Raw genomic sequence first — 23,169 nt, 5'->3', positions numbered from 1 at the left:
CCTGCTTGGGGTCTGGGCAGGAGTGCAGGCTTAACCTGAGACCAGGGCCCGTCCATGAATAGTGAGTGTCTTGAAGGCTGGAGCGTGGTCCCACAGTGCCCGGAACGCTGTGGAATGTGGAGCTGGGCCCAGAACTCTGGCTGGGTCATCTGAAGAGCTCTCCTGCTGAGGAACCCATAGACACTGTCCATACCTCCACCAGAAAAAGTTCTGGCCACCTAGTCAAACTCTGCCCATCAGCACTGCAGGACAGCTGTGGTGGTGAATGCCCGAGTCCCCTTCTTCTGACTGTCGCACTGGATCTCCTCTAGGGACCCTCTCGCCTCACAGTTGGCCCAGGTGGTCCAGGTAGAGATGACATCTCCCTGGCTTTGGGCACCTCAGGACGTTGGCTGCAGCAACTAGTTTGGGGATAGATATGCAACTAAAGGCAGGCTGAAGACAGCCAGTGGACTTCCACTGCAGAAAAGGGAAGCTCTCTGTGCCCGGGGCTGTATGGCCACCTTGATGAAGAGCCTGACCAAGGAAGGAGCCAACTAGGAGGAAAGTGGATCCAAGAGGCCACATGGAGCAGCTTGCTGGGGCGCTGGATCCAGCCATGCCTGAAGCTGTCCCAGGCTCTGCAACTCTTCCAGTGCAGGAGTTAATAATGATTCTTTCAGCTTAAGCTTGTTGGCGTTGGGTCCTACCTCCTGCACACTGGAGTCCTTACCGATGGATTATTTTTACCAATTTGTAGTGCCTGGGCTTGTGCATCAATCTCAGCTAAAAATCTAAAAATTATCCTTCCTCTCTGAGGTTAAACAGATTTAAGTATCACGTATTTGAACTTCAGGGGACCCAGAGATCATCTATTCTGAACATTTCATCATTTTACAGATGAGGCCAGACAAACCGAGTCACTCACCCAGGGTCCCCCTCATTCACCAAATACTGACTGGGGGCTGACCCCGGGCCAGGTACATTCTGGACACTCATCTTATGAGCAGGACTGGTGCCTTAGTGGCAGCAATGAAGCCAGTACCTGAGTCTCCTCACTCACAGGTCTCCCCACAGCAGCACAAGGTCTCAAGGCCAGACTCAGAGGGGTTAAGTGACTTGCCCGTGGTCACACAGGCAGCAAACAGTAGAGCCGACGCTTGGACGTGCACGCTTACCTATGGGACCACAGCAAAGTCTTAGCTTTCCTAAAAGCCTTTGAGCATTTCGGGCCCACGAGTTTGTGGTGCTCTGAAGCTTCCAGCCGAGGGGACGGAAGCTGGCCCAATTTAATTTCCTCTTCTGAAGGCCTACTTGCTCTAAGTCAATACGTTAGCAGTGCCTCTGCTCAGCAGATTAGGGTTGTTACAATGCAGGTACTTGGGCTGCGAGAAGCAGAGGCTAGAAAGGGAATGGCGAACTGGCTTTCTCCTTCCAGAAAACTCTCTGCAGTGTAAACACAGAACCCGGAGGAGTGTGCTGAGGCCAAACAACTGAGATGTCCACTTGCAGGGTTGGCACTGCCAGGCCTGGCACAGGAGATGTGTGAGTTGTTTTGGGTGTGCAAGAGCCAAGCCACATCTGATGGGTGGGGTGGAGCAGAGACCTGGATGCAGGGGCCGTGTCTAGGAATTTACTTTTTAGTTTAACTTAGAGCAAGGCTGATAATGGTCCTTCCCTAAAGCCAATCCCCCTCCTTGTTTGGGGGTGGAAACTGCCTTTGTAAAGCTAATAAAAGGCTGAGAGATTAGGAGTATGGGAGAAGCCTGAACTTGGCTAAAATATAAGCATACTTTCTTTTCTTTTTTTTTTTTTTTTTGAGACGGAGTCTTGCTCTGTAGCCCAGGCTGGAGTGCAGTGGTGCGATTTTGGCTTACTGCAACCTCTGCCTCCCGGGTTCCGGTTCAAGCGATTCTCCTGCCTCCGCCTCCCGAGTAGCTGGGGTTACAGGCATGCACCACCATGCCCAGCTAATTTTTTGTATTTTTAGTAGAGATGGGGTTTCACCATGTTGGCCAGGCTGGTCTTGAACTCCTGACCTGGCGATCCACCCACCTCAGCCTCCCAAAGTGCTGGGATGACAGGCATGAACCACGGCACCCAGCCTGTAAGCTGGGTAAGTAATCCCTCACTGCTCAGGAGGCATGTGACCAGAGGTCACAAAATTAGTGACTTTCCCAGTTGCTTCTAAAGATAACATCACTATTACAGAAACTACGATTGATCTTTTGAGATGCTTTTCAGACTTTTGCATTCTGAAAATGGACTGACCCCACCTGGACTCATGACTCACGACTCACGGCTTAGGTGGTCCTGTGGCCCCGCTCAGAGGTGGACTCAGCACATGAGGACCGTTTTCCACACCCCGTGACGGCATCCCCAGCCAATCAGCAGCACCCACTCCCTAGCCCCCACGCCCACCAAACTATCCTGGAAAAAACTAACCTCTGAGCCCTCAGGGAGACTGACCAGTGATAACTCTGGTTCCCCCATGTGGCTGGGCTCTAATTAACCTCTGTCTTTACTGCAATACCATGGGCTCAGTGAACTGGTTTTGTCTGTGCTGCAGGCAGGAGGAGCCTGCTGGGCAGTTACATTCCCTTGTGTGAACCCCGGCTCCTGGCACTGCTCCCCATCTGCCAGGGCCCTAAAGTGGCCGCACAGCCTCTGCCAGCCTGTGCACCCTTACCAGCTCTGCCTCTCCCTCCCTACTGCCAGGAGCCTCAGGAAGGAGCCCCATGGAAAGACCAGCTTAGAACATGAGTGCCTGGGCGGCAGATGGTGACTGTGTTATCTGCTGTTACAGGGACAGAGACCATCCGTTCCTTCTCCCTCCCCTTCCTCAGGATGAGGAGCTTCTGATTAGCCTTCCCTGCAGCCCTGCTATGAGACACTGATTCCACCTGCCTTCATCTCCGCACATCTGGGAGGCCCTGTCTCCAGGACACGTCCCTGGGTGCAGGGTTTCCCCAGCTGCTCTCCTGCCCTGTGGAAGTTTGGGAACCTCAATTTGCCCGAATGACAAAGGTATTCTGAGCCCCTCTGGCAATACCCCTGGGGCAAGGAGCTGTTCCGGATGAAGCAGCCTTGGTCTAATGGGGAGGAGCAGCATTAGAGAGAAGGCAGCCCCGCTGCTGGGGGGAAGGCAGAGCTGTGCACAAAGCACCCAGGATACCGCACAGAGGGGAAATCTGAGCCCCGCCTAGAGGGAGGGGGACAGAGAGGGTGTCGTGGGGCAGCGGCAGCCGCTCCTCAGGGGATAAAAGCCTAAACGGCACTTTGGGAGGCCGAGGTGAGCAGATCGTGAGGTCAGGAGATTGAGACCATCCTGGCTAACACGGTGAAACCCCGTCTCTACTAAAAGTACAAAAAATTAGCTGGGCGTGGTGTCGGGCGCCTGTAATCCCAGCTACTCAGGAGGCTGAGGCAGGAGAATCGCTTGAACCTGGGAGATGGAGATTGCAGTGAGCTGAGATCATGCCATTGCACTCCAGCCTGGGTGACAGAGCAAGATGCTGTCTCAAAAAAAGAAAAAAAAGATGCATAAAGGGTGCTTCAGGCCTCAGCCAAGTTAAACTGGAGGGGCTGCACAGGGCACTCCGGGTGGGTGTGATGCTGTGGGAACCGGCTCTGCTGACTCTCAGCACCCGCCTTCGAGCTCTGTGAGCAGTGCAGTGTGGCCACGTGGAGTTTGTGTGTGTGCATGGAAAAGGCCTTGGTGGCATGGGCACAGCAAGTAGGCTTTCCTTTCCCTTCTGTGGGACTGCAAAGGGTGCAGGTGGCAGAGCCCAGGCCTCTGGGCAGAGGTGAGTCGCGTGGAGGGTGTGGGGGTGTTGAGGAGGAGGTGGGGCAGGAGGGCAGGCCTCTGGAAAGGAGGGCTGGAGCAGGGATGCACATGTTGGGAGGGGAGGGAGATGGCGGCCCAGCGGGGAAGGGAGAAGCCACATCACACCGTGATGCTAACCTCAGAGGCCGGGCTCACCTATAGCCTCTGCAGCTGCCTCCCCACACCTGGGCTGTCTCAGCTCCGCACTGCTGAAAAGCTCTTCGCTCTCCCACACTCACAGCAGCACACTCACAAGTCTAAAAGGGGGAAGGCCCCCGAGTGTCCATCCCTGGAGGAGCAGACACACCAAATGTGGTAAATGCATGCAATGGGATATTACTCAGCCACGAAAAGGAAGGAAATTCCGACATCTGCTACAACCCGGGTGAACCTCAAAAACCTCACACCGAGGGCAAGGATCTGGACACAGAAGGACAAGCACCGCACGACTCCATTTGTACCAAGTATCGAGAGGTGAACTTGCAGTGACAGAGAGTAAGTGAGAGGCTGCCCAGGATGGGAAAAGAGGGAAAAGGGGGCCTGCTTAATAGGTATGGGATTTCTGTTTGGGAAGAAGAGACAGCGCCAGCGATGGATGTTGGTGATGGCTGCTCACCATCCTGAATGCCGCTGAACTGCACACGGAGAATGCTTTCCATGTTATACGCATCTTACTACGATGACAGACTTATACGGCCCGGATGTGTCCCTGCCCAAGTCTCATGTTGAGCTATAATCCCCAACGTGCAGGTGGGGCCTGGCGGGAGGGGATGGGGACGTGGGGGTGGGTTTCTCATGAATGGCTTAGTTCTCATGAGATCTGGTCATTAAATGTGTGGCACCTCCCCCTTGCGCTCTCTTGCTCCTGTTTGTGCCGTGTGGGATGCCTGCTCCCCCTTCGCCTTCCACCATGATTGGAAGCTTCCTGAGGCCGCCCCAGAAGCAGAGACCACCATGCTTCCTGCGCAGCCTGCAGAATTGTGAGCCAAGTAAACGTCTTTTCTTATAAATTACCCCGTCCCTTTACAGCAGTGTGAGAAGGAACTAAGACACCAACAGCGCAGACCCTAGAACTGGAGCTGGGCACTGGGCATAGAGCTGGAGCCAGGCGCTGGGCATAGAGCTGAAGCCGGGCGCTGGGCATAGAGCTGGAGCCGGGCACAGGGCATAGAGCTGGAGATGGGCACTGGTCACAGAGCTGGAGCCGGGTGCTGGACATAGAGCTGGAGCCGGGCACTGGGCATAAAGCTGGAGCCAGGCACAGGGCATAGAGCTGGAGCCGGGTGCTGGGCATAGAGCTGGAGCCGGGCACTGGGCATAGAGCTAGAGCCGGGCGCTGGGCATAGAGCTGGAGCCGGGCGCTGGGCATAGAGCTGGAGCCGGGCGCTGGGCATAGAGCTGGAGCCGGGTTCTGGGCATCCAGTCCTGTTGCCGCTTGGCTGGCCCTGGCGCGACTCCCCAGTTTCCCGCACCACCCCTGGCTTCCCTACCGCTTGCTGAAGCTCTTTTCTCTGGACGTCTGCCTCGGTCTCAGGGCCTGCCCAAGTGCCCTGAGCCCCCTGGTTCCTGGTGTCCTATGCCCGGGCGCAGGCAGACCCTCAGGCAGAGCTCTGACACCCACACCTGCTGCTTGCAGTTCAGACACTGCAGTTCCCGGCCCTCCTTTCCTGTGCTCCCCCCATGCCACAGGCTGACCCACCCCCAGCCATGGGAGCCAACTGGGGCCCAGTCACCTGAATACAACTGGAGACCACAGAATCTGCCATGGCCGCCGTCCGCAGTGGCACCCACCCTTTACTGATGGCACCCTGACACCCCTCTCTGACAGCACCCTTGGCGGCCCCACCATGGCCCTCAATGGGCTCCTCTACAGCCAGGTCCATCCCTGAGGGAAAGCTGAGCCATACCTCGGTGGCTCTGAGTGACCCCTTTGAACATATTTTCGTGCAAAGAGAGGCAGAAATACCATATGCTCTTGATGCCTCTCTCCACGCATCCTCATTTGTATGCAAATACCGCTTGACCATTCCGGAAAAAATCCACTGGGCTTGACCCTTGGTGCTATTGATTGGTTCATAACAATAACCCTTCCCAATTGCAAAAGGTCACCTGATGTGTTTCCCTCCTCTGGCCCCCGCAGTCCGAGCCGCCCCTGCCCCCCCATCTCACCCTCCCCACTATGCAGCAGCTCCTGCTAGGCCGAGCCTCTGTCCTCAGGGACACTCTAATTATTTCGGGCCTGAAACAACACCCGTCTAAATCTGCACCAGCGGAACAGAGCAGAAACACCAGGCTCTATGTGAAGTCAGGGAACTCTTTAAAGTCACCAGCCAGCGAGGAGGGTGAGGTTCTGTGGTCTCCTTGGCCGAAGGAATGGCGTTGCTCTCATTACCTGCGGCACGCTGGGCCCGGAGAGGGATAGGGACGGGATCTGATCTAAAAATAGACGTTGCTTCCCACTGTGAGCCCCACAGAAGGCAAGGTCCCTTGAATCAGACCCAACAGTCACACTTATCTAAAAGGGGTGGAGACAATGGCCCACATGGCTTTCCCAGACCTAGAGAATGGGCTGTCACCAGGCCACTGCCGAAGCCCACTGAAGGACCGATGCAGATACAAACGTCTGCCCCTCCAGATAACGAGGTTCCATTTCCCACACACCTACATCACCACTGACTTAATACCACTTTCGTAGAGCAAAGCCACAGTAAATATGATGGCCCCAGGTACCGAACAAACCCTTTAGGTCTCAAAAGCAAGACTTGACCATTCACTGGAGCTGTCAGGAAATTCCAGCTCTCAGCTGAGCCCATCTTTCCCTGCCAGTGGCATGGAGACCTCAGCCCCGACAGCAATGTGTTCAAGGAGGAAGAATGCTGCTGGACACCTGAGGGGCTTGGCCGCAGCGAGCCTGGCTGTCCCCACCACTGTGGCCCTCTCTGGCAGTGGGGTTGGGGGTGCACGGAGCTTACCAGCCTCGCCGACAAAGACCTCCACGGGCGCGCTGGCTGGGCTCTCACCGATGATGTTATAGGCGGTCATTATTACTTCATAGCGCCGGTACTTCTTTAAATCTGCAGGGTTGAAGGAAACATGGATCAGCTTCCACCAGGACCACCTTCTCTTTCTCCAAATTTCCCCCTATGAACCACAATGAAGCAAGGAGCACCCTCCAAGGAGAGGAGGCGGGGTTGTTAGAAATCTGTGAAATACCTGCATCCTCTGTGACCGGGGCACCCTCCTTCTCTCCTCCCTATTAATTAAGCACCCACCACCATTAAGCAAAAGACGTACCCATCCTATCCTGTGTTCAGGTAAGAGGCAGCATGGAGTTCCCTCCTCTAAAGTAAAGGATTTAGAACAGGGTCCCCAACCCCTGGGCCACTAGCCATGGGCTGTTAAGAATCAGGTCGCAAAGCAGGAGGTGAGTGGCGGGTAAGTGAGCAAAGCTTCAATGGTATTGACAGTTGCTCCCCATCCCTCGCATTACTGCCTGAGTTCTGCCTCCTGTCAGATCAGCTTAGATTCTCACAGAAGCGCAAACCCTATTGGGAACTGCACCTGCGAGGGATCTAGGTTACGTGCTCCTTATGCCTTGCCACAACCTGGCTCTCTTGCACGTGCAGTTCCCAATAGGGTTTGCACTCTTATGAGAATCTAATGCCTGATGATCTGTCGCTGTCTCCCCTCCCCCCAAGATGGGACCGTCTAGTTGCATGAAAACAAGCTCAGGGCTCCCACTGATTCTACATGATGGTGAGTTGTAGAATTATTTCACTCTATTCTATATTATGATGTACTAATAATAGAAATAAAGTACACAATAAATGGGATGCGCTTCAATCCTCCCAAAACCATCCCCTACCACCTGGTCTATGGAAAAATTGTCTCCCACAAAACCCACCCCTGGTGTCAAAGTGGTTGGAGACCCCTGATTTAGAATACATAACATAACCTGGGCCTGCCTTTTGGTTCAGAATCTCTCCTTGAAATTATGAACGGATAGATTAAGACTGTGGCATTGAAAATAGAATGTAGGACGCTGGTAACCAAACGCCTCTGAGACCTTAGCGGCCGTGTCCGGGGAAAGAACAGGCGTGGGCTGCTGCACACAGAGAACTCCTCAGGGCAGGGGGCCAAGCACCAGCTCCGCACTAAGTGACAGGGTGAGAATAATTGACCTTTAAGCCAAAACATTCTGGAAGGTTCTCCCACTGGTTAACACTGCTCTGTGGGTGGCTTGGCTTTTCCGAGGTCCCATGTGTGTGCCTGGCACCTGTGTGCTGGTGTGGATGGTGGTGTGCTTGGGCCTGCAAATTGTGCCTCCTGCCAGCTACCAGCCCAGCAAAGCTTCCGTGACTCAGGCCCCCGTCCTTGGACGGCTGCCTTCAAAGAGATGCTTACAGGGTCCGCCCATGCTGTGAAGTCAGTATCTCAACATGCTGGAGCTGTGCTGCCCTGCAAATCACTCCCACCCCTACAGAATGCCTGAACACAGCAGAGGCTCGGGGAGGGCCAGCCCCTCCCTCCTGCCTGGTCCACTTCCCAAACCAGCCAAGTTCTGTGTGTTGAAGTTGATCACATTATGGCTCCACATCTAGCCCCTGAGTTGGATTTTGAAACTCCTCCCTAGCTGGGAATCAAAGGAGAAACAACGTGGTTTGTTGAAAGGGTGAAGGGAGGCTGAGCGGAGAAACAAAACGTGGTCTTTCATTCGATGGGATATTATTCAGTCTTGACTGAGGTTCTGATGCCTGCTCTAACATGCTTGGACCTTGAAGACGTTAAGCTCATGAAACAAGCCAGCCACAAAAAGACAAATACTACATGATTTCCCTTCTATGAGGTCCCCAGAGTCGTCAAATCCGTCGAGACAGAAAGTTGAATGTGGATGCTGGTGGGGAGGGGTATAACGAGTTAGTATTTAACGGGGACAGAGTTTCAGTTTGGGAAGATGAGAAAGTTCTGGAGAATGATGGTGACGGCTGCATAACAGTGTGAATGTGCTTAATGCCACTGAACTGTACACCTAAAAATGGTTAAGAAGGTCCATTTTCTGTTATATGTATTTTACCACAATAAAAAAAGAAAGATGCTGGGTGCAGTGGCTCACTCCTATAGCCCTAGCATCTTGGGAGGCTGAGACAAGAGGATCGTTTGAGTCCAGGCATTCAAGACCGGCCTGTACAACATAGCAAGACCCCATCTCTTAAAAAACAACAACAAAACACAATTAGCCAGGCATGGTTGCATGAGCCTATAGTCCCAGCTACTTGGGGGGCTGAGGCAGGAGGATCACTTGAGCCAGCAGTTCAAGGCTGCAGTGAGCTGTGATCGTGCCACTGCACTCCAGCCTCGGCAACAGAGTGAGACTCTGTCTCTAAAAAAAAAAAGAAAAGAAAAGAAAAGAAAAGAAAAGAAAAAAGAGTGTTTCTTTAAAAAAAAAAAAAAAAAAGGAAGAAGGAAGTTGGAGAGATCAGAGATCTTGTTCTATCTGGCTTTCCTCTCTGTCCCAAACTTGAAGACCAGATATTAGTAAATTTCCCCAGCCTCTGTTTCTAGAAGCTTCCTTTCCTATCTCCCTGGTGGTTTGGTATGTGGAGATGCAGCGTTTGAGAGGCGATTCCAGAACTGGAGCCATTAATCCAGGCTGGTTTTCCCTTGCACTGAGAGACCAGCTGGCTCTGGGCACAGTGTGTGCGCCTCGCGGCATGGGCCTCCCGCTGAGAGCGCACTTACGTGTTAGTTCACACATCGTCGATGTGGAGCTGCTGTTCACCGTCTTGAAGCTGCTTTGGGCTATTGGGGTAAGCAAAGCAGAAAGGTGGTTAGCACGCAGGGACACGGCCATCGCAGGTGATGTGCGGCAGGAACAAGGGAGACAGGTGCCTTACTGGGATGCCAGCCGCTTCCCACGCTGCGCCTCCCAGGCAATAAAGACCCCGCTGCCGCCCAAGCTTTCCACCAGCTCCCGGTTGGGGGGGCTGCCGCACCTCCTCGTAAACAACAAGGCACCCCAGTCCCGGACAGGCGGGGTGTGCTCACCACTCTGATTCAGTGAAACATGTTAGTTTTTGGCACAACTGAGCACTGAGTGGCAGGACACCTTTTCTTCCGGTCACCCCGGGGCAGGTGCAGCTGACTCATGCTCACGCAGGGGGCCCCGGCTGGAGGAGCCGAGCAAACCACCTCAGGGAGAGCTGCGCGACCAGGTGCGTAAGCCCAGCCGCATCCCGGGGCCCTTCTACTGTGCTGTTTTGATTTTGCGACAGAGCCCAGGGAGATGCCAACTGTCTGGTGGTCAGCAAGGGCCACCTTTGGGGTGTGCCAACAGTGCAGACACCAGTGCTGCAATTTCCCGTCTTCAACATTCATCAACATCACGCCTGGCGCTATACTGGGGTCAAGCTGTGTGAGCATAGGAGCTGCTGCCGTCTGCGCACGCGGCCTTATGGAGGGAACTGGGTGCGTGGAAGGCCCCGCGGCTGGCGCTGGCGCGTGAGGTAGGCAGCCCTGGTGCCACAGGGATGGCAGAAAGCGGGAGGGCACCGTCCACACGGCGTGTTCTGGAGCTGCTTCTTCACTCTGTCCCCAGCACGAGGATGTCAAGGGGCAAAGAGTATTTTTGTGACACCGTTTGGTGGGTGCCAGGAAATGAACCCCCTCTAACCTCCATCCAACAGAGGAGGGGTGGGAACGGGCAGGGCAGCCGTCCCTCTCCAGGGTTCTAGAAGCTGTCTTGAAGGCAGCTGGGCCCTCGTCAGAGCAACGATCATGGCGCAGTGCAGGCAGAGCCAAAATCAGCCCGGGGGTGAGCACCAAGGGCTCCACACTGAGGCTGTGTCTGGTACAGACAGGCGGGGCCTGTCCCTGGACCTGGGTTTTGCAACAGGTTCCTACTGGCCCCCTGCCTCCATCTCAGGTCCCAAAGCCCTTCCCCTCTGACGCCGGTAGAGTGCAGTCCCTGGAGGCCTGGCAACTGCTCTCCCCTTAACACAGTCTGTGGCAGACAAGGCCCCTCTGCCTCCGCAGCTGCACCCACCTGCCGCACACCTGCACTCTGCGTGCCCCTGGTGGGTAAACCCGCCTGCTCCCTGTTCCTGAGGGCAGGGCTGCCTCTTCTCTCAGCCTCTTCCACAGCGTTTCCCACCATGATGTGCACTGAGCAGATGCCGAGGGTCCCCTGGGAACCTCCCTCCCTGCACCAGGACAGAGGGGACAGTCTCACCTGTGAGCTCAGCACGTAAAGCTATAGGGCTTTTGAGCATCTTGGCCTCGGTGCCTGACCCGGCTTCATACTCCAGCTCCCTGTAGTAGATCCTGTATCCCTGAAGAAGGCCGTTCAGGCTTTCGTCCCTCGGAGGCTGCAAAGACATCACACCGACTCAGCCACACCATGGGAGTCAACCCAGTTGGCCTGCAGCAGGGCTCACCTCCACCCCTGTTTAACTAGCCAGCTGCACAGAAGGACGTCATGGGTTCCAGCGACAGGTGTCAGATTCATCAAGACGAACCCAGGCAGCTCCCACGGCACAGCACCAAGCTGTGGAGATACTCTCAGAATCCCGGTTTTCATGTGCATGTGTGTGGGGACATGAGCATTTTGTCCCCTGTCCAGCTCAAATCCTCAAATGAGCCCCCAGGCCGGGGCAGGAGGCTGGGGACAGACACAGATGGCGAGGAGGCTGCGTGCTGGGTGGTGAGCCCAGAGCAGGGTGGAATCTCGAGAGGTGGCCTGCTCTGAAGCACCCACCAGCTGACCCCACCCTCTCTCACTCCCCTGGCCACCCAGGCTGTGGCTGCCATACTGTACCCCTCACTGATGCCTCCCCATGCCAGGCCACCCCACTGTGCCGGACGCAGTCCTCAGGCTGGAATCCCCATGGCCCCTCGCATGATGGCTGGCCTGGCCTATCATCTTGCGGTCCGGTGATCTGCTTCAGCTGCCCCAGGCAAACAATACACCCTTGCCATCCAGCTCTCACCCTGCAGTTCTTACCAAGCCATGGCCAGCTGCTCATTAGACACACATCAGACTCCCACGGAATAGGAAGCATAGGCAGATAAGGAAGTGGAGTTTCAGGTCTTGCTGGAATCTAAACACAGGGTTATGAGACCTCAAGACCTGTCCACTTTAGGATGTGGCTGTTCACCACTCGAGACCCAGCGCAAGGCTTGCCTCTTCCTTCAGTCGGTTTCTGTTTATAAGTACATTTGGGGAGGATGTTTCCAGGCAGGAGACAAATCTGAGACTGAGAAGGGTCCTCCCACTCCAGGCGGATGCCCTGGAAAGCCTCAGTGACTTCTGTACTCATCTGGGTGCTGAGCCTCCGAGCATCTGGTCTCTTCTTGGGATACTCAGATGAGGGATAAGGAACAGGAACCTTCTAAGCTGTGACCAGAAGATGGCTGAAGACGAGGCCATGAAGCCTCATCAGAGGACGGATGTGCACAGAACCTCCGGTGTCAGGCTCACTGTGAGGCACCCACACCGCAGCACCATCCTGCTCCCCGGGCGGAGCCACAGCTTTGCCGCACGAGAGCCCCTTTGCTGTGGGTTGAACTGTGTCCCCCTAAAAGACACGATCAAGTCTGAGCCCTGTTGCCTGTGAACCTGACCTTATTTGGAAATAGGGTCTTTGCACGTGCAATTGGTTCTGACAGGGTCATACTGGATTAGGGGAGGCTCCTAATTTGATGAGTGGAGGGAAATTATGAGAAGAGGGAAGTTTGGACACAGGACACACAGGGGGAACACCCGATGAAGACGGGGACAGAGACTGGAGTAATGCGTCCATAAGTGAAAAACGCCAAGAGTTGTCATCGGCCACCGGAAGCTGGAAGAGGCAGGAAGGATCCTCCCTGGAGCCCTCAGAGGGAATAGGACCCTGCCGACACCTTGAATTTGGACTTTTGGCCCCCAGAGCTGTGAGAGAATAAGGCTCTGCCCTTTCCAACCACCTAATGCGTAGTAACTTGTTTTGCAGCCCCCGGTAAATAACACATCCTTGCAATCCAAACTCTCTCTGGTCCTCACTATCTGAACCCAGGCACCAGAAGGGGTTGGATGTTTAGAGAAATCGCTTTCTCTTTGGACTCTTGCTACTCACGAGGCAAAACCCAAACGTGGAGGAAGTGGTGTTCTTTGCTCCCCAGGCTCTCCGACAGAATGGCTTGGATAGTGAGGGGGGCTTGCACTGTGGTAGCAACGAGGAACAACACTCACGCGTTCAACACTCACGCATGCAGCATGCGACACGCACAAGCCAGAGGGGCACCGTGTGTACCCGGCAGACTCAGGAGGTTTTCCAAAATGAGGCCTGCTACCACGTTAGCTCAAGCAGCCCCCAGGCCACTGCCATGCAGGGCTGCCAGCAGCTGTCCCTCTCTGCAGACTTTCTGACACCGCTGTGATGCTCCCAATTCAGGAACAGCACGACGGGATATAATCCCCCCTCAGACGCAGAAAAGCATAACGGGAACAACTGAGTGGCCTTGCTGGGTCTTTGCGATCCGTGTCTGAGAGGCCCTGCAAACCCACACCCTTAGACACTACTCCAGCCTGGACACAGCTCCGCTCCTGGCCCAGGGGTGTCAGACCCCAGTGAGCAAACCCAGGGGCTGAGAGAGCTGTCGTCTGCGGGTGGGGGCGCGTCTGAGTCCCCTGTGTTCCCCCCACGGTGTGCTTGTCAATGCCCCACAGCCCTCTTCAATTTTGCAGAAAGTTACAAGGGTCACGTACCCATCCTGCGGGCTTGCAGCCCCAGGTCCGAGGACTCCCGCTGCCCACCACAGACCAGAGACGGGGAAATGGCACTGCCCGGCATTTGGCTCCAAATTCTCAAATGGACGGTGGAGTTGGGCTATTATCTGGGAGGGACTTTTTTTCTGCTGGCTTTTCCTTTTCTCTCTTTACCCTTCACTGGCCACCACCAGCGGATGAGGGGACCTTGGTGCTGGCTCTGCTCCAGCCTCTCTACTCTGGCCCTGGCTGGCCGCCTTCACGGGGCTGGGGCATGCTCAGCTACCAGGCCAGAACCGCCGAACCAGAGCCCGGGACTTCAATGTCAAATGAGGCTCTCTTGTTTTTTTGCTTTTTTTAAAGCTATAAAAAAACAAGACACCCAGCTAAATCAGAATCTGAAAATGATTGTTCTGGAATTCAGATGTAACTGGGCATCCCAGGTTTTCTCTGGATACCCGCTCCCTCCCCGGCGCTGCTTGCCTTCTATCGGGACAATCTACAGATGGAAAAGCTTTTCAAAGCGCCTCCAGTAATAGAGCGAGAGAAACAAAGCAGAAAGTGAGCCAGCACAGATGAGGGTCTCTCCAGGGTGCGGTGTACCCGAGGCGGTGGCAGACGATCAGCAAGGCACGGCAGGGTCCCTGGGGCACGTGGCCACCCCATCCGTCCACACCCTGTGGCCACTGACCCCTTTCTCCAGCAGGCACCCCTTCACCGGCTCAAGGAGTTCCCAGCACTACTCAACTTGCCAGGAAAACAATAAAATCCAAACCTGACCAGGGAGCTATGAGTTTGGGAAGCTGAGAGCTGGCAGAAAAGGAAGGAGTGAGAATTACAGGTACAGTCGAGGCTGGATAGGGGAACAGGTGGGGGAGGCTACAGTGCCTGCTGATTTTACTAAATGCTCTTTTCCTTTTCTATGATTTTGACGACAAAGCAGTGGCTGGGACGCCGGCAACAGTCACTCACAGGTGTCCTGGGCTGCTCATTTGCTCTTTCTCCAGCTCCCCCATGCCGGGCCCCCAGTCCTGCTCTGCACCCCATCCCCTAGGGCTGGGCATGTCAGACAGTCTCCTAAACACTGGGGGTGCTGATGGGGTTCATGTTCGGTTTCCTCCCTGTGGAGTCTATAGAATCACATTCAAAGCAGCTTTTAGGTTTTCAGTTGTTTCACTCTTAGTCTTTAAAAATTAGTCCCTTGTGCTAGGAGTGGGCACCGGTCAGTATTATACGCAACTGCAATCTGGCTCCCGACAGTGTCGTGATGAAAGCACCACCAGAGATGTGGGGGCGTGGTGAAAATCCTGTGTGTGCATAACACACACACACTTGCACATCCACTCACATCACCACACAAGGGGGCTCCGGGTAGTCTGTTCTGTTCTTTTTTTTTGAGACAGGATCTCACCCTGTCACCCAGGCTGGAGTGCAGGGGTGCGATCAGAGCTCACTGCAGCCTCGACCTCCTGGGCTCAAGCGATCCTCCTGCCTCAGCCTCCTGAGTAGCTGGGACTACAGACCTGCACCACCACACCCGGCTAATTTTTAAATTTTCTGTAGAGATGAGGTCTCACCATGTTGCCCAGGCTGGTCTCGAACTCCTGGGCTTAAGTGATCCTGCAGTTTGCTCTTTCAAACTCTAGCCCTGGTTATCTCATGGGCCACAGCTGAGACTGAAATTAAAACCCTTATTCTGTAAGGCATCCTTCTTCAAACACAACTGTTAGCCACAATGAAATAGAAGGTTTACTTAACCTCCTTCTTAGAAGAAATACAATGGATGGAAAAGTTGGAAAAGTTGGTATGTGAGACTGAAGAGAGGCGATTCTCCGCAGGCCATCTGGATTTCAGAAAGAGGAGACAGAGTGGTTTCTGCACTGAGCCCCAAGGAAGTGTTCTCCATGGCCGTTTGCTTTCCATGGTCATTCTGCTGACCCTAAAGAATACAGCGCATCTGTCCTGTGTGACTCGGGCCACTGCAAAGAGGTGGCTCTAAGGGAGGCAGGAGAGCTCTGTGCCCAGGGGCCCTCCCGCAGGGAGGGAGGGCAGTGCCAGAGCCACCAGGAAGGCCTGGTGCTGTGGCTCCTTGAAAAGCTGCACCTGTCTCCTCACACTGACTCACCAAGAGCTCAGGGCATGTTACTGGGGGAATGCACGCAAACACTGAGCTCCGCCCCTTGGGGAATGTATTCCAGCCTTGCCGTCTCATTGCATCTAGGAGATCTCCTGAGCTATAGTGCACCGGGTGCCAGAGACTGAGTGAGGAAAGCGGCTCTGAAGCCTCAGAGAGGGCGAGCTCACTGCCGGGAAGAACTGGAGGATAACTGCAGGGAATGGCGTTTGAGCTGCCCTTGGAGGAGGAGGCGGCTTTTGATGAGGGGAGAAGGGCTGGCCCTCTGCGAGGCGGGCACAGTGCCTGGTGTAGCCCCACTAGACGGGAGCGAGGGGCATGAAGGGCAGGGGCAGGTCTGGGTGGGTCTAGGAGCAGCAGCCAGGCTACAGGTACAGTTCCCAGTGCCTGAGCCAGGACTAGCCCAGGTGCCGGGTCATTCCCCACTTGGGTGGGCTCCCCAGAAGGAGACTGGCCAGAACGGAGCTTCCTCCAATCCACCGGAGCCATGGATGGGCTTGGTGGGTTCCTGGGTTACTGCTACTCCCGGTAACAACCAGTCTTGCAAAAATGCACAGACAGGAGCCCTTTGCTGAATGAGAGATGGCAGTGACTTCCAAGACCCTGGGGGCTTCTGACTTTCCTCTCCTGGGCCCCTGACAACCACACAGCAACAGGTCCCCGCTAACGGCTCTCACCCAGCACACGCCTGCGCACCCAGAGAGCCGGACTGTTTTGCCCAAGGCTCCTGGTCCACCCAGATGGTCCCAGGCGGTCCTGCTGGGAGTCCTGTCCTTGCTGTTCACACTGGTGGTGGGGTGGGAGTGGCTGGAGTCTGGGCAGTGAAGATGAGAGACCTCAGCTTCCATTTCTGGGCTCTGGACTGACTATCAGCATGACGAAGAGGCGAGCAGACAGATCAAAAGCTTACAGCAGGGGCTCTGTAAGTACCAGCCAAGCAACCTCGCCCTGAGGTCACCTTCAAAGCCTCCCTCTCGCCCCAGAATAGACCCGCGGCAGCTCGAGGAACTGGTACCTCAGAAGGAAGACTGCAGAGGCCTTCAGCCAGCTCTGCAGATGCACAGACAAGACAGGATTACAGAGAGTGCAATTTACTTCTGGGGGAGGAGGGAAGCTCGGGTGGGGTGAGGAAGGCTGGATTCAATTCACCAAAACTATCAACTAAGCAGGAAGTTAGGAGGTTGGGAAAATAAAAATGTTCTCCCTGGGCCCAAGTGTGGTTTCCCAGCCTCTGGGGCTGGAAGATGGAGGGGAAGGGGCCGAAGATTACTGATCTTGGACTCACAGATATTTCCAGCCAAGGCGAATGAGATGATTTAGAGGTATAAGAAATGGCCAATCCGCCTCGCCCAACAGACACAGTGTCCATCAGCCACCGGGCTGGGGCCACATTTGGCCAACAGGCTAACTGATGCTGTTTGCACCAGAAATCACTGAAGAGTCAAAATGCATCCCCTCCTGGCAGGAGTCTTCCAGGCCTGGGGAGGGGGTACAGGCGGCCGTACCCCCAGAGGGTGGCTTCCTTGAAGGCAGCAGCTGGCGGAGGCCACACTGTTAGCAAGTGTCATCTTCCCAGTGGGAGCCTCACTTACAAAGGGTCCGGTGGCTTCACAGAGATGCCCGGGCCTGCCTGCATGGGGTTCTGAACTGGGTTCAACCATATTTTCCATTCCTGGACTTTGGGATTAACCTGTCTGTAACCTGTGAAAGAGGCTCTCCAACTCCGGAGGTGCTTGGAGGCATCAGCAGGGCAGCTCCATGGAACCCATGAAGTCAAGGTCAGGCTCTAGATTTGGGTCCTGGCCTTGCAGCCACCTTGCAGTATAAGCTTGGGCTGGCTGCTCAAACTCCCAGGCTCAACCCTGTGCCCAAGACAGGCAGAAGTCTGGCCAGATGGTCTCCAGAGTATTATATGACTTGAAACAAAAGGTTCGCTTTGCACCACAGACCCGTGTCCCCAAGCCCTTCGCATGTCTCTGACTCTGCATATGCCCAGGGGCAGGCCACGTTCGGGTCTTGTTCATGTTTAAACGCCCAGAGCACCTGGGCCAGGCCTCAGCCATAGCGGATGCTCAGTCAGAGCCCTGGGGTGGAGTGGGACTTGCCGGAGTTCAACATGGCCTCATCTGTGTGTCACTGCACCCTGGCTTGGCCATCTGTGTGGAGAGAAGCTTGAAGGGAACTGGGAGTCCTGCCTCAAAACACCTTCCCTGTGCCTGCCACGCCTCAGAAATTCGCCAGCAGCCTCCTGGAGGTTCTTCATTTTTCAAAAGCCCGTTTTTTTGTTGTTGCTGTTGTTGTTTTTGTTTTTTTTTCAAGACGGAGTCTTGCTCTGTCGCCAGGCTGGAGTGCAGTGGTGTGATCTTGGCTCACTGCAACCTCCTGGGTTGCTCACTGCAGCCTCTCGGGTTCAAGCAATTCTCCTACCTCAGCCTGAGTAGCTGGGACTATAGGTGCCCGCCACCACGCCCGGCTAATTTTTGTATTTTTGGTAGAGACGGGGTTTCACCATGTTGGCCAGGATGGTCTCAATCTCTTGACCTCGTGATCTGCCCGCCTCAGCCTACCAAAGTGCTGGGATTACAGGCGTGCCAGAGCAAAAGAGCATGTTTAAATGCAAATGACCTGGTAGGAGTGTGCCTGGGTTTTATCACCAGGTAGGGGAGGCAGGAAGAAGTCAATGCTCTGGGGAAGACCCGGGAGGGTGGGCACCTTGGAGGCCACACAGTTGAGTGGAGGGAAGGCCTGGGGGTGGGAGGAGGCAAGACCTGCAGGGAAAGCCTCTCTCCTTCCAGCTGCCTGAACGGTGACCTCGGACCCTCTGCCGTTGCTGGCCTCTGTGGAACCTCCCACCCAGCTCTCTCTGCTGAGGTAGGGGAGCAGCAGGGCAGGGCCTAACTCTCCTAGTTCTAGAGACAGAGAGCTGGGCTGAGGGAGGCTCAACCACATGCCACTGTCTCCTGTGAGTTCAGGCAGAGCAGGTGCCCAAATCCAAATCTGATACGGCCACTGTGGTCCCCCGGGCTGGAAGCTCAGTGAAACAATCTGAGCTTTCACTTTCCATCCTGTGCCTTCTGCTTTGTGGAGAGTAGAACAGGGATTCTCTCCGGAGTTTGGTCCTGATGGTTCTGAGAGCACAGGAGGCTCAACACGCAATACCCATGAGACACAACATCAAACACCAGTGACGTCACCCGTGAGCCTTTCCTCAGGCTGTGCCGGGGGCCACGCGCTTCTCCAGCCTTTCACTGCAGGGGCCTGGCAGTCCTGCCAAGTGCATTCAGGTGCCCCTCCGGCCAGAGTTAGTTTCGTTCCTTCTGCTGTCTTCTTAGCAATGCCTTAAAGAGCCCACTGCACTTAATGAAAGCTCTTCACATTCTGTGGCCTGCCTCGGTCCCCTCTGGAACTCAGCACCCCATGCAGGCGTTGGTCCTCTGTGGGTGGCACAAGTGAAGAGAAAAAGAAACAACCCCAAGATGTGTTCTGAAGCGGCGGGATGCCTCCCCGCCTTTGCCCAGGCAGATGTAACCCTCCTCTGGGAAGGTGCCTGTTTCACTGAGAGCCTCCCGCATGGTGTGATCAATTGCTTGGGATTTTTTTCTTTGCTAGAAAACAGTCACAAAACCCACTTACAGGCTGGGCAGTGGCTCATACCTGTAATCCCAGCACTTTGGGAGGTCAAGGAAGGAGGATCGCTTGAGCCCAGGAGTTTAAGACCAGCCTGGGAAATACAGTGAGACTCCATCTCTATGAAATTTTTTGAAGAAGTACCAAGCATGGTGGTGCACACCTGTAGTCCTAGACGCTGGGGAGGCTGAGGTGGGAGGATCGCTTGAGCCCAGGAGTTTGAGGCTACAGTGAGCTATGATTGCGCCACTGCACTCCAACCTGGGTGACAGGGAAAGACCCTGTCTTTAAAAGAAAACACAAGGCTGGGCATGGTGGCTCATGCCTGTAATCCCAGCACTTTGGGAGGCCAAGGTGGGTGGATCACCTGAGGTCAGGGGTTTGAGACCAGCCTGGCCAACACGGTGAAATCCTGTCTCTACTGAAAACACAAAAATTAGCCAGGCATGGTGGTGCAGGCCTGTAATCCCAGCTACTTAGAAGGCTGAGGCAGAAGAATCACTTGAACTCGGGAGGCAGAGGTTGCAGTGAGCCGAGATCGTACCACTGCACTCCACCCTGGAAGACAGAGGGAGTTCTAATTCTTAGCTTTCAAACAGAACTGGATCCCATGAAAGGCAAGGATTGACTGTCCTACTAAGAATAATCAAGCGTGACAGTCTACTAAGGGAGGCATTTAAATGGGTCTATAAGCCTTGAAATCACAGCCCGTGTTTGTTTGTTTGTTTGTTTTGAGACAAGGTTTTGCTGTTGTTGCCCAGGCTGGAGTGCAATGGTGCCATCTCGGCTCACTGCAACCTCCACCTCCCGGGTTTAAGCAGTTCTCCTGCCTGAGCCTCCCGAGTAGCTGGGATTACAGGCGCCCACCACCACGCCCGGCTAATTTTTGTATTTTTAGTAAAGACAGAATTTCACCATGTTGGCCAGACTGGTCTTGAACTCCTGACCTCAGGTGATCCACCTGCCTCAGCCTCCAAAAGTGCTGGCCCTGTGTTTGCATTTCTAAAGAAATTACTAAAAAAACAAAACAAAACAAAAAACACAAAAGGTTTACAGGTGAAACATTTTATTTGGAATGCAAATCTATATTTAAACCTAGTTTCTTTTTCTTTGTTCTGTTTGTTCTAATGCAGTAAATTACTCATAATTTTAATTATACTTCAATTGCCTGGCAGCTGACAAGCATTTATTTCTACAGGACGTTGTATTGACCAACTCCTGCTCTGGTCTTCTTGCAATTAGTTTGTTCTGTCGGGCTCTGGAGGGGGACGGCTGATGCACACACCAGCCCAGCTCCTCCAGGCGGCACTAGGCACGTCCCTGAGCTGTCCAGCAGCACCAAGGGGAGCTTGAGGCTGCACCGTCCACTGGGGCTGACAGCAAGTGATGCCTTCACAACCATTGTTTGGAGGAGGTGACGCATCCCAGCCCTGATGCTCACTGCCTTTATAGGAAAGGAGCTTACCTAGGTAAGGTATTGGCAGGCTGCCACCACGTCTACAAAGCAAATGTGAATTTTCTGGTAGGATTCAGCATGGTACAAAGTGCCAATGTTCTTGTGATTGACTGTGTTGGTGCAGGCTGGGAAACGAGCACTTGGGATTTTGCGTTTCCATTTTGAATGTCTCTGACCTCCCACCGGAGACCCTCACGGGAGTCAGGGCTGAAGCTCGGGTCTGGGGGTCTAGCGGCCCCCAAAGACTGGAGATGTTGTGTGAGACCTGAGCTCACCTTTGTGACCTTCTGTTCTTACAAAGGAGGAACCTGGGGTCAGAGGGGCCTCTCAGGGCCACAGTCACACGATGGCAAGTTGCAAGTGGGTCCTTCGTCACTTTTCCAGTGGCTCCCAGACAGATCAGGGGCTGTGGCTTCCCAGGGGCAGAGGTGGGGCCCAGGCTGTTTTCGTGGTTCCCACTCTGGCCCCGCTATGCTCTGGTAAGCTCAGTAGGGCTGAGTGCCACAGAAGTGCTCTTCCAGTTCCACCAGGAGACACTGGGACATTCTTTCATTGCCTGGAAAGGTTCCTATCCTACCCAGAGAAGCTGGATCCCTTAGCAAGAGAAAGGCAGCCGAGACGCAGCCCCGCACACCTCCATGGACACTTGAAGGAGATGACACACTCTTCACAGAACCCAGCTTGTTAAACACCCACTCTCCATCCCTCAGATAAGTGGCAGTAGCAAGTGATATCAGGTTGAATCACATAAATTGCCACTTTCATACCTCAAACATGGTCATATTTCATAGGATCATACAGCAAGAGGGTGAAAGCGGAGCCCCTCCCAAGCTCCCCCTGGCTGGCCCCACCCACAGCCCAGCCTGGCTCTGCTCACCGGGTTCCTCTCTGGCATCTCTAGCACTACGCACCTCAAGCCCATGCCCAGGAAGGCTGCGGCTGGCGCTGCTCACTCAGCACGTCTCTCTCCCGGCCCAGCAGGCATCTCTGGCACCTCCTGTCCTAGCCTGGTCCTGGGCCTCATCCTCTGCGCTGCAAAGTGAAGCCACTGTCCCTTGGAGTGGCCCTTCTGCAGGGCCCTGGGAGATGCTCTGTCTGGGACACCTGCTGGTGGCCTCGGCTGTGTTTCCCAGCATCCCTTCCGTTTCCCGCAGCCCCTCCTTTCCACAGGACCCCTTCCTGCCTCCCCTGCACCAGTGGAGGGCATGTGGCCGGGGCATCCCCTCGCTCTCCAAGGCCATGTCTAGACCACTGTTCCCCTCTTGATTTTCTCCTGACTTCCCGAATCATCATTCCCACCTGCTGCCTCGGGCACCCTGCCATTGTCCTTGAGGACAGCTTCAGCCCCAAGGAAGAATCTCGTGCCCACTAGACTGCCCTCCTGACCCCAGCTCCCAGCAGCCACTCCTAGGCTGACCTGTCCTCATGCCGTACCCACCCCATGCTGGCCCCTCCCACTGTGTTCCCAGCTCCCTGGCACAGCAGCCCCCATTCTGGCCTCAGGAACCTCCCTGTGGGCCAGAAACTTTGACTCTGCCCTCGTGCTTGGCCCCCTGCCTGTCCATCTGTTGTGTCTGCTGCCAGGCCAAGCTCTAGCCCTGGGGAAACTCAACATCTGCCTGCCCCGGATCCGGGCTACACAGGCCCTGGGCTGAGTCCTCTGCAGAGCTCCCTGCCCCACTCTTCAGCTGGGATCTCCCTGGGGCCTGCAGCCCTTCCTTGGGCAGTTTTGTCCCTCTGTTATATTTGTCATCAATGTACTTGTTAGTAAGCATTGCCCAAAATTGAAACTAAGGGAAAGAGATGGCAGCGTGTCCTTCAATGCCTTACTGGAGCATTGCTGAGCAGGCCCAACAAGGAGTGTGTGATTATCGGGAAGAATATGCCTTCATTTAACTCACTGCACATTGGAGATTAAAGGCCTAGACTTGGCTGGGCACAGTGGCTCATGTCTGTAATCCCAGCACTTTGGGAGGCTGAGGTGGGTGGATCACCTGAGGTCAGGAGTTCAAGATCAGCCTGGTCAACATGGTGAAACCCCATCTCTACTAAAAATACAAAAGTTAGTTGGGTGTAGGGGCATGCGCCTATAATCCCAGTTACTTGGGAGGCTGAGGCAGGAGAATCGCTTGAACACGGGAGGCAGAGGTTGCAGGGAGCCTAGATTGTGCCACTGCACTCCAGCCTGGTGACAGAGTGAGACTCTGTCCCAAAATAATAATAATAATAATAATAATAATAATAATAATAACCACCACCACCACCACCACCACCACCACCACCACCACCACCACCACCACCACCACCCAGACTTTGGGAAAATATGTACAATCCAGTAGATATTTTGTCTGGTTGCAGATGACTTCTCTAGAAAAGCTAACTCCAGCGGTTGCAGTTTTACTGCC

General features: G+C 54.7%; 1 protein-coding gene across 4 annotated transcripts in view; it reads right to left on the bottom strand.

Annotated features, from left to right (window-relative positions):
* Positions 1 to 23,169, bottom strand: part of SDK1 (sidekick cell adhesion molecule 1) — a 961,868-nt gene that overhangs the window by 83,807 nt on the left and 854,892 nt on the right. For 3 of the 4 annotated variants that reach the window (XM_054687368.2, XM_518946.7, XM_063815201.1), the window contains exons 33-35: positions 11,034 to 11,169; positions 9,545 to 9,604; positions 6,778 to 6,879 (exon numbers count right to left, since the gene is read on the bottom strand). In XM_054687368.2, the coding sequence (XP_054543343.2) occupies positions 6,778 to 6,879; positions 9,545 to 9,604; positions 11,034 to 11,169 (298 nt within the window). The remainder of the gene's footprint in view (positions 1 to 6,777; positions 6,880 to 9,544; positions 9,605 to 11,033; positions 11,170 to 23,169) is intronic. The other variant, XM_054687367.2, reaches the window with a different exon arrangement.

Source organism: Pan troglodytes, chromosome 6, assembly GCF_028858775.2.
Source record: "Pan troglodytes isolate AG18354 chromosome 6, NHGRI_mPanTro3-v2.0_pri, whole genome shotgun sequence".
Taxonomy (NCBI): domain Eukaryota; kingdom Metazoa; phylum Chordata; class Mammalia; order Primates; family Hominidae; genus Pan; species Pan troglodytes.
The sequence above is the reverse complement of the archived record's forward strand: the minus strand, read 5'-3'. Positions and strand labels throughout refer to the sequence as shown.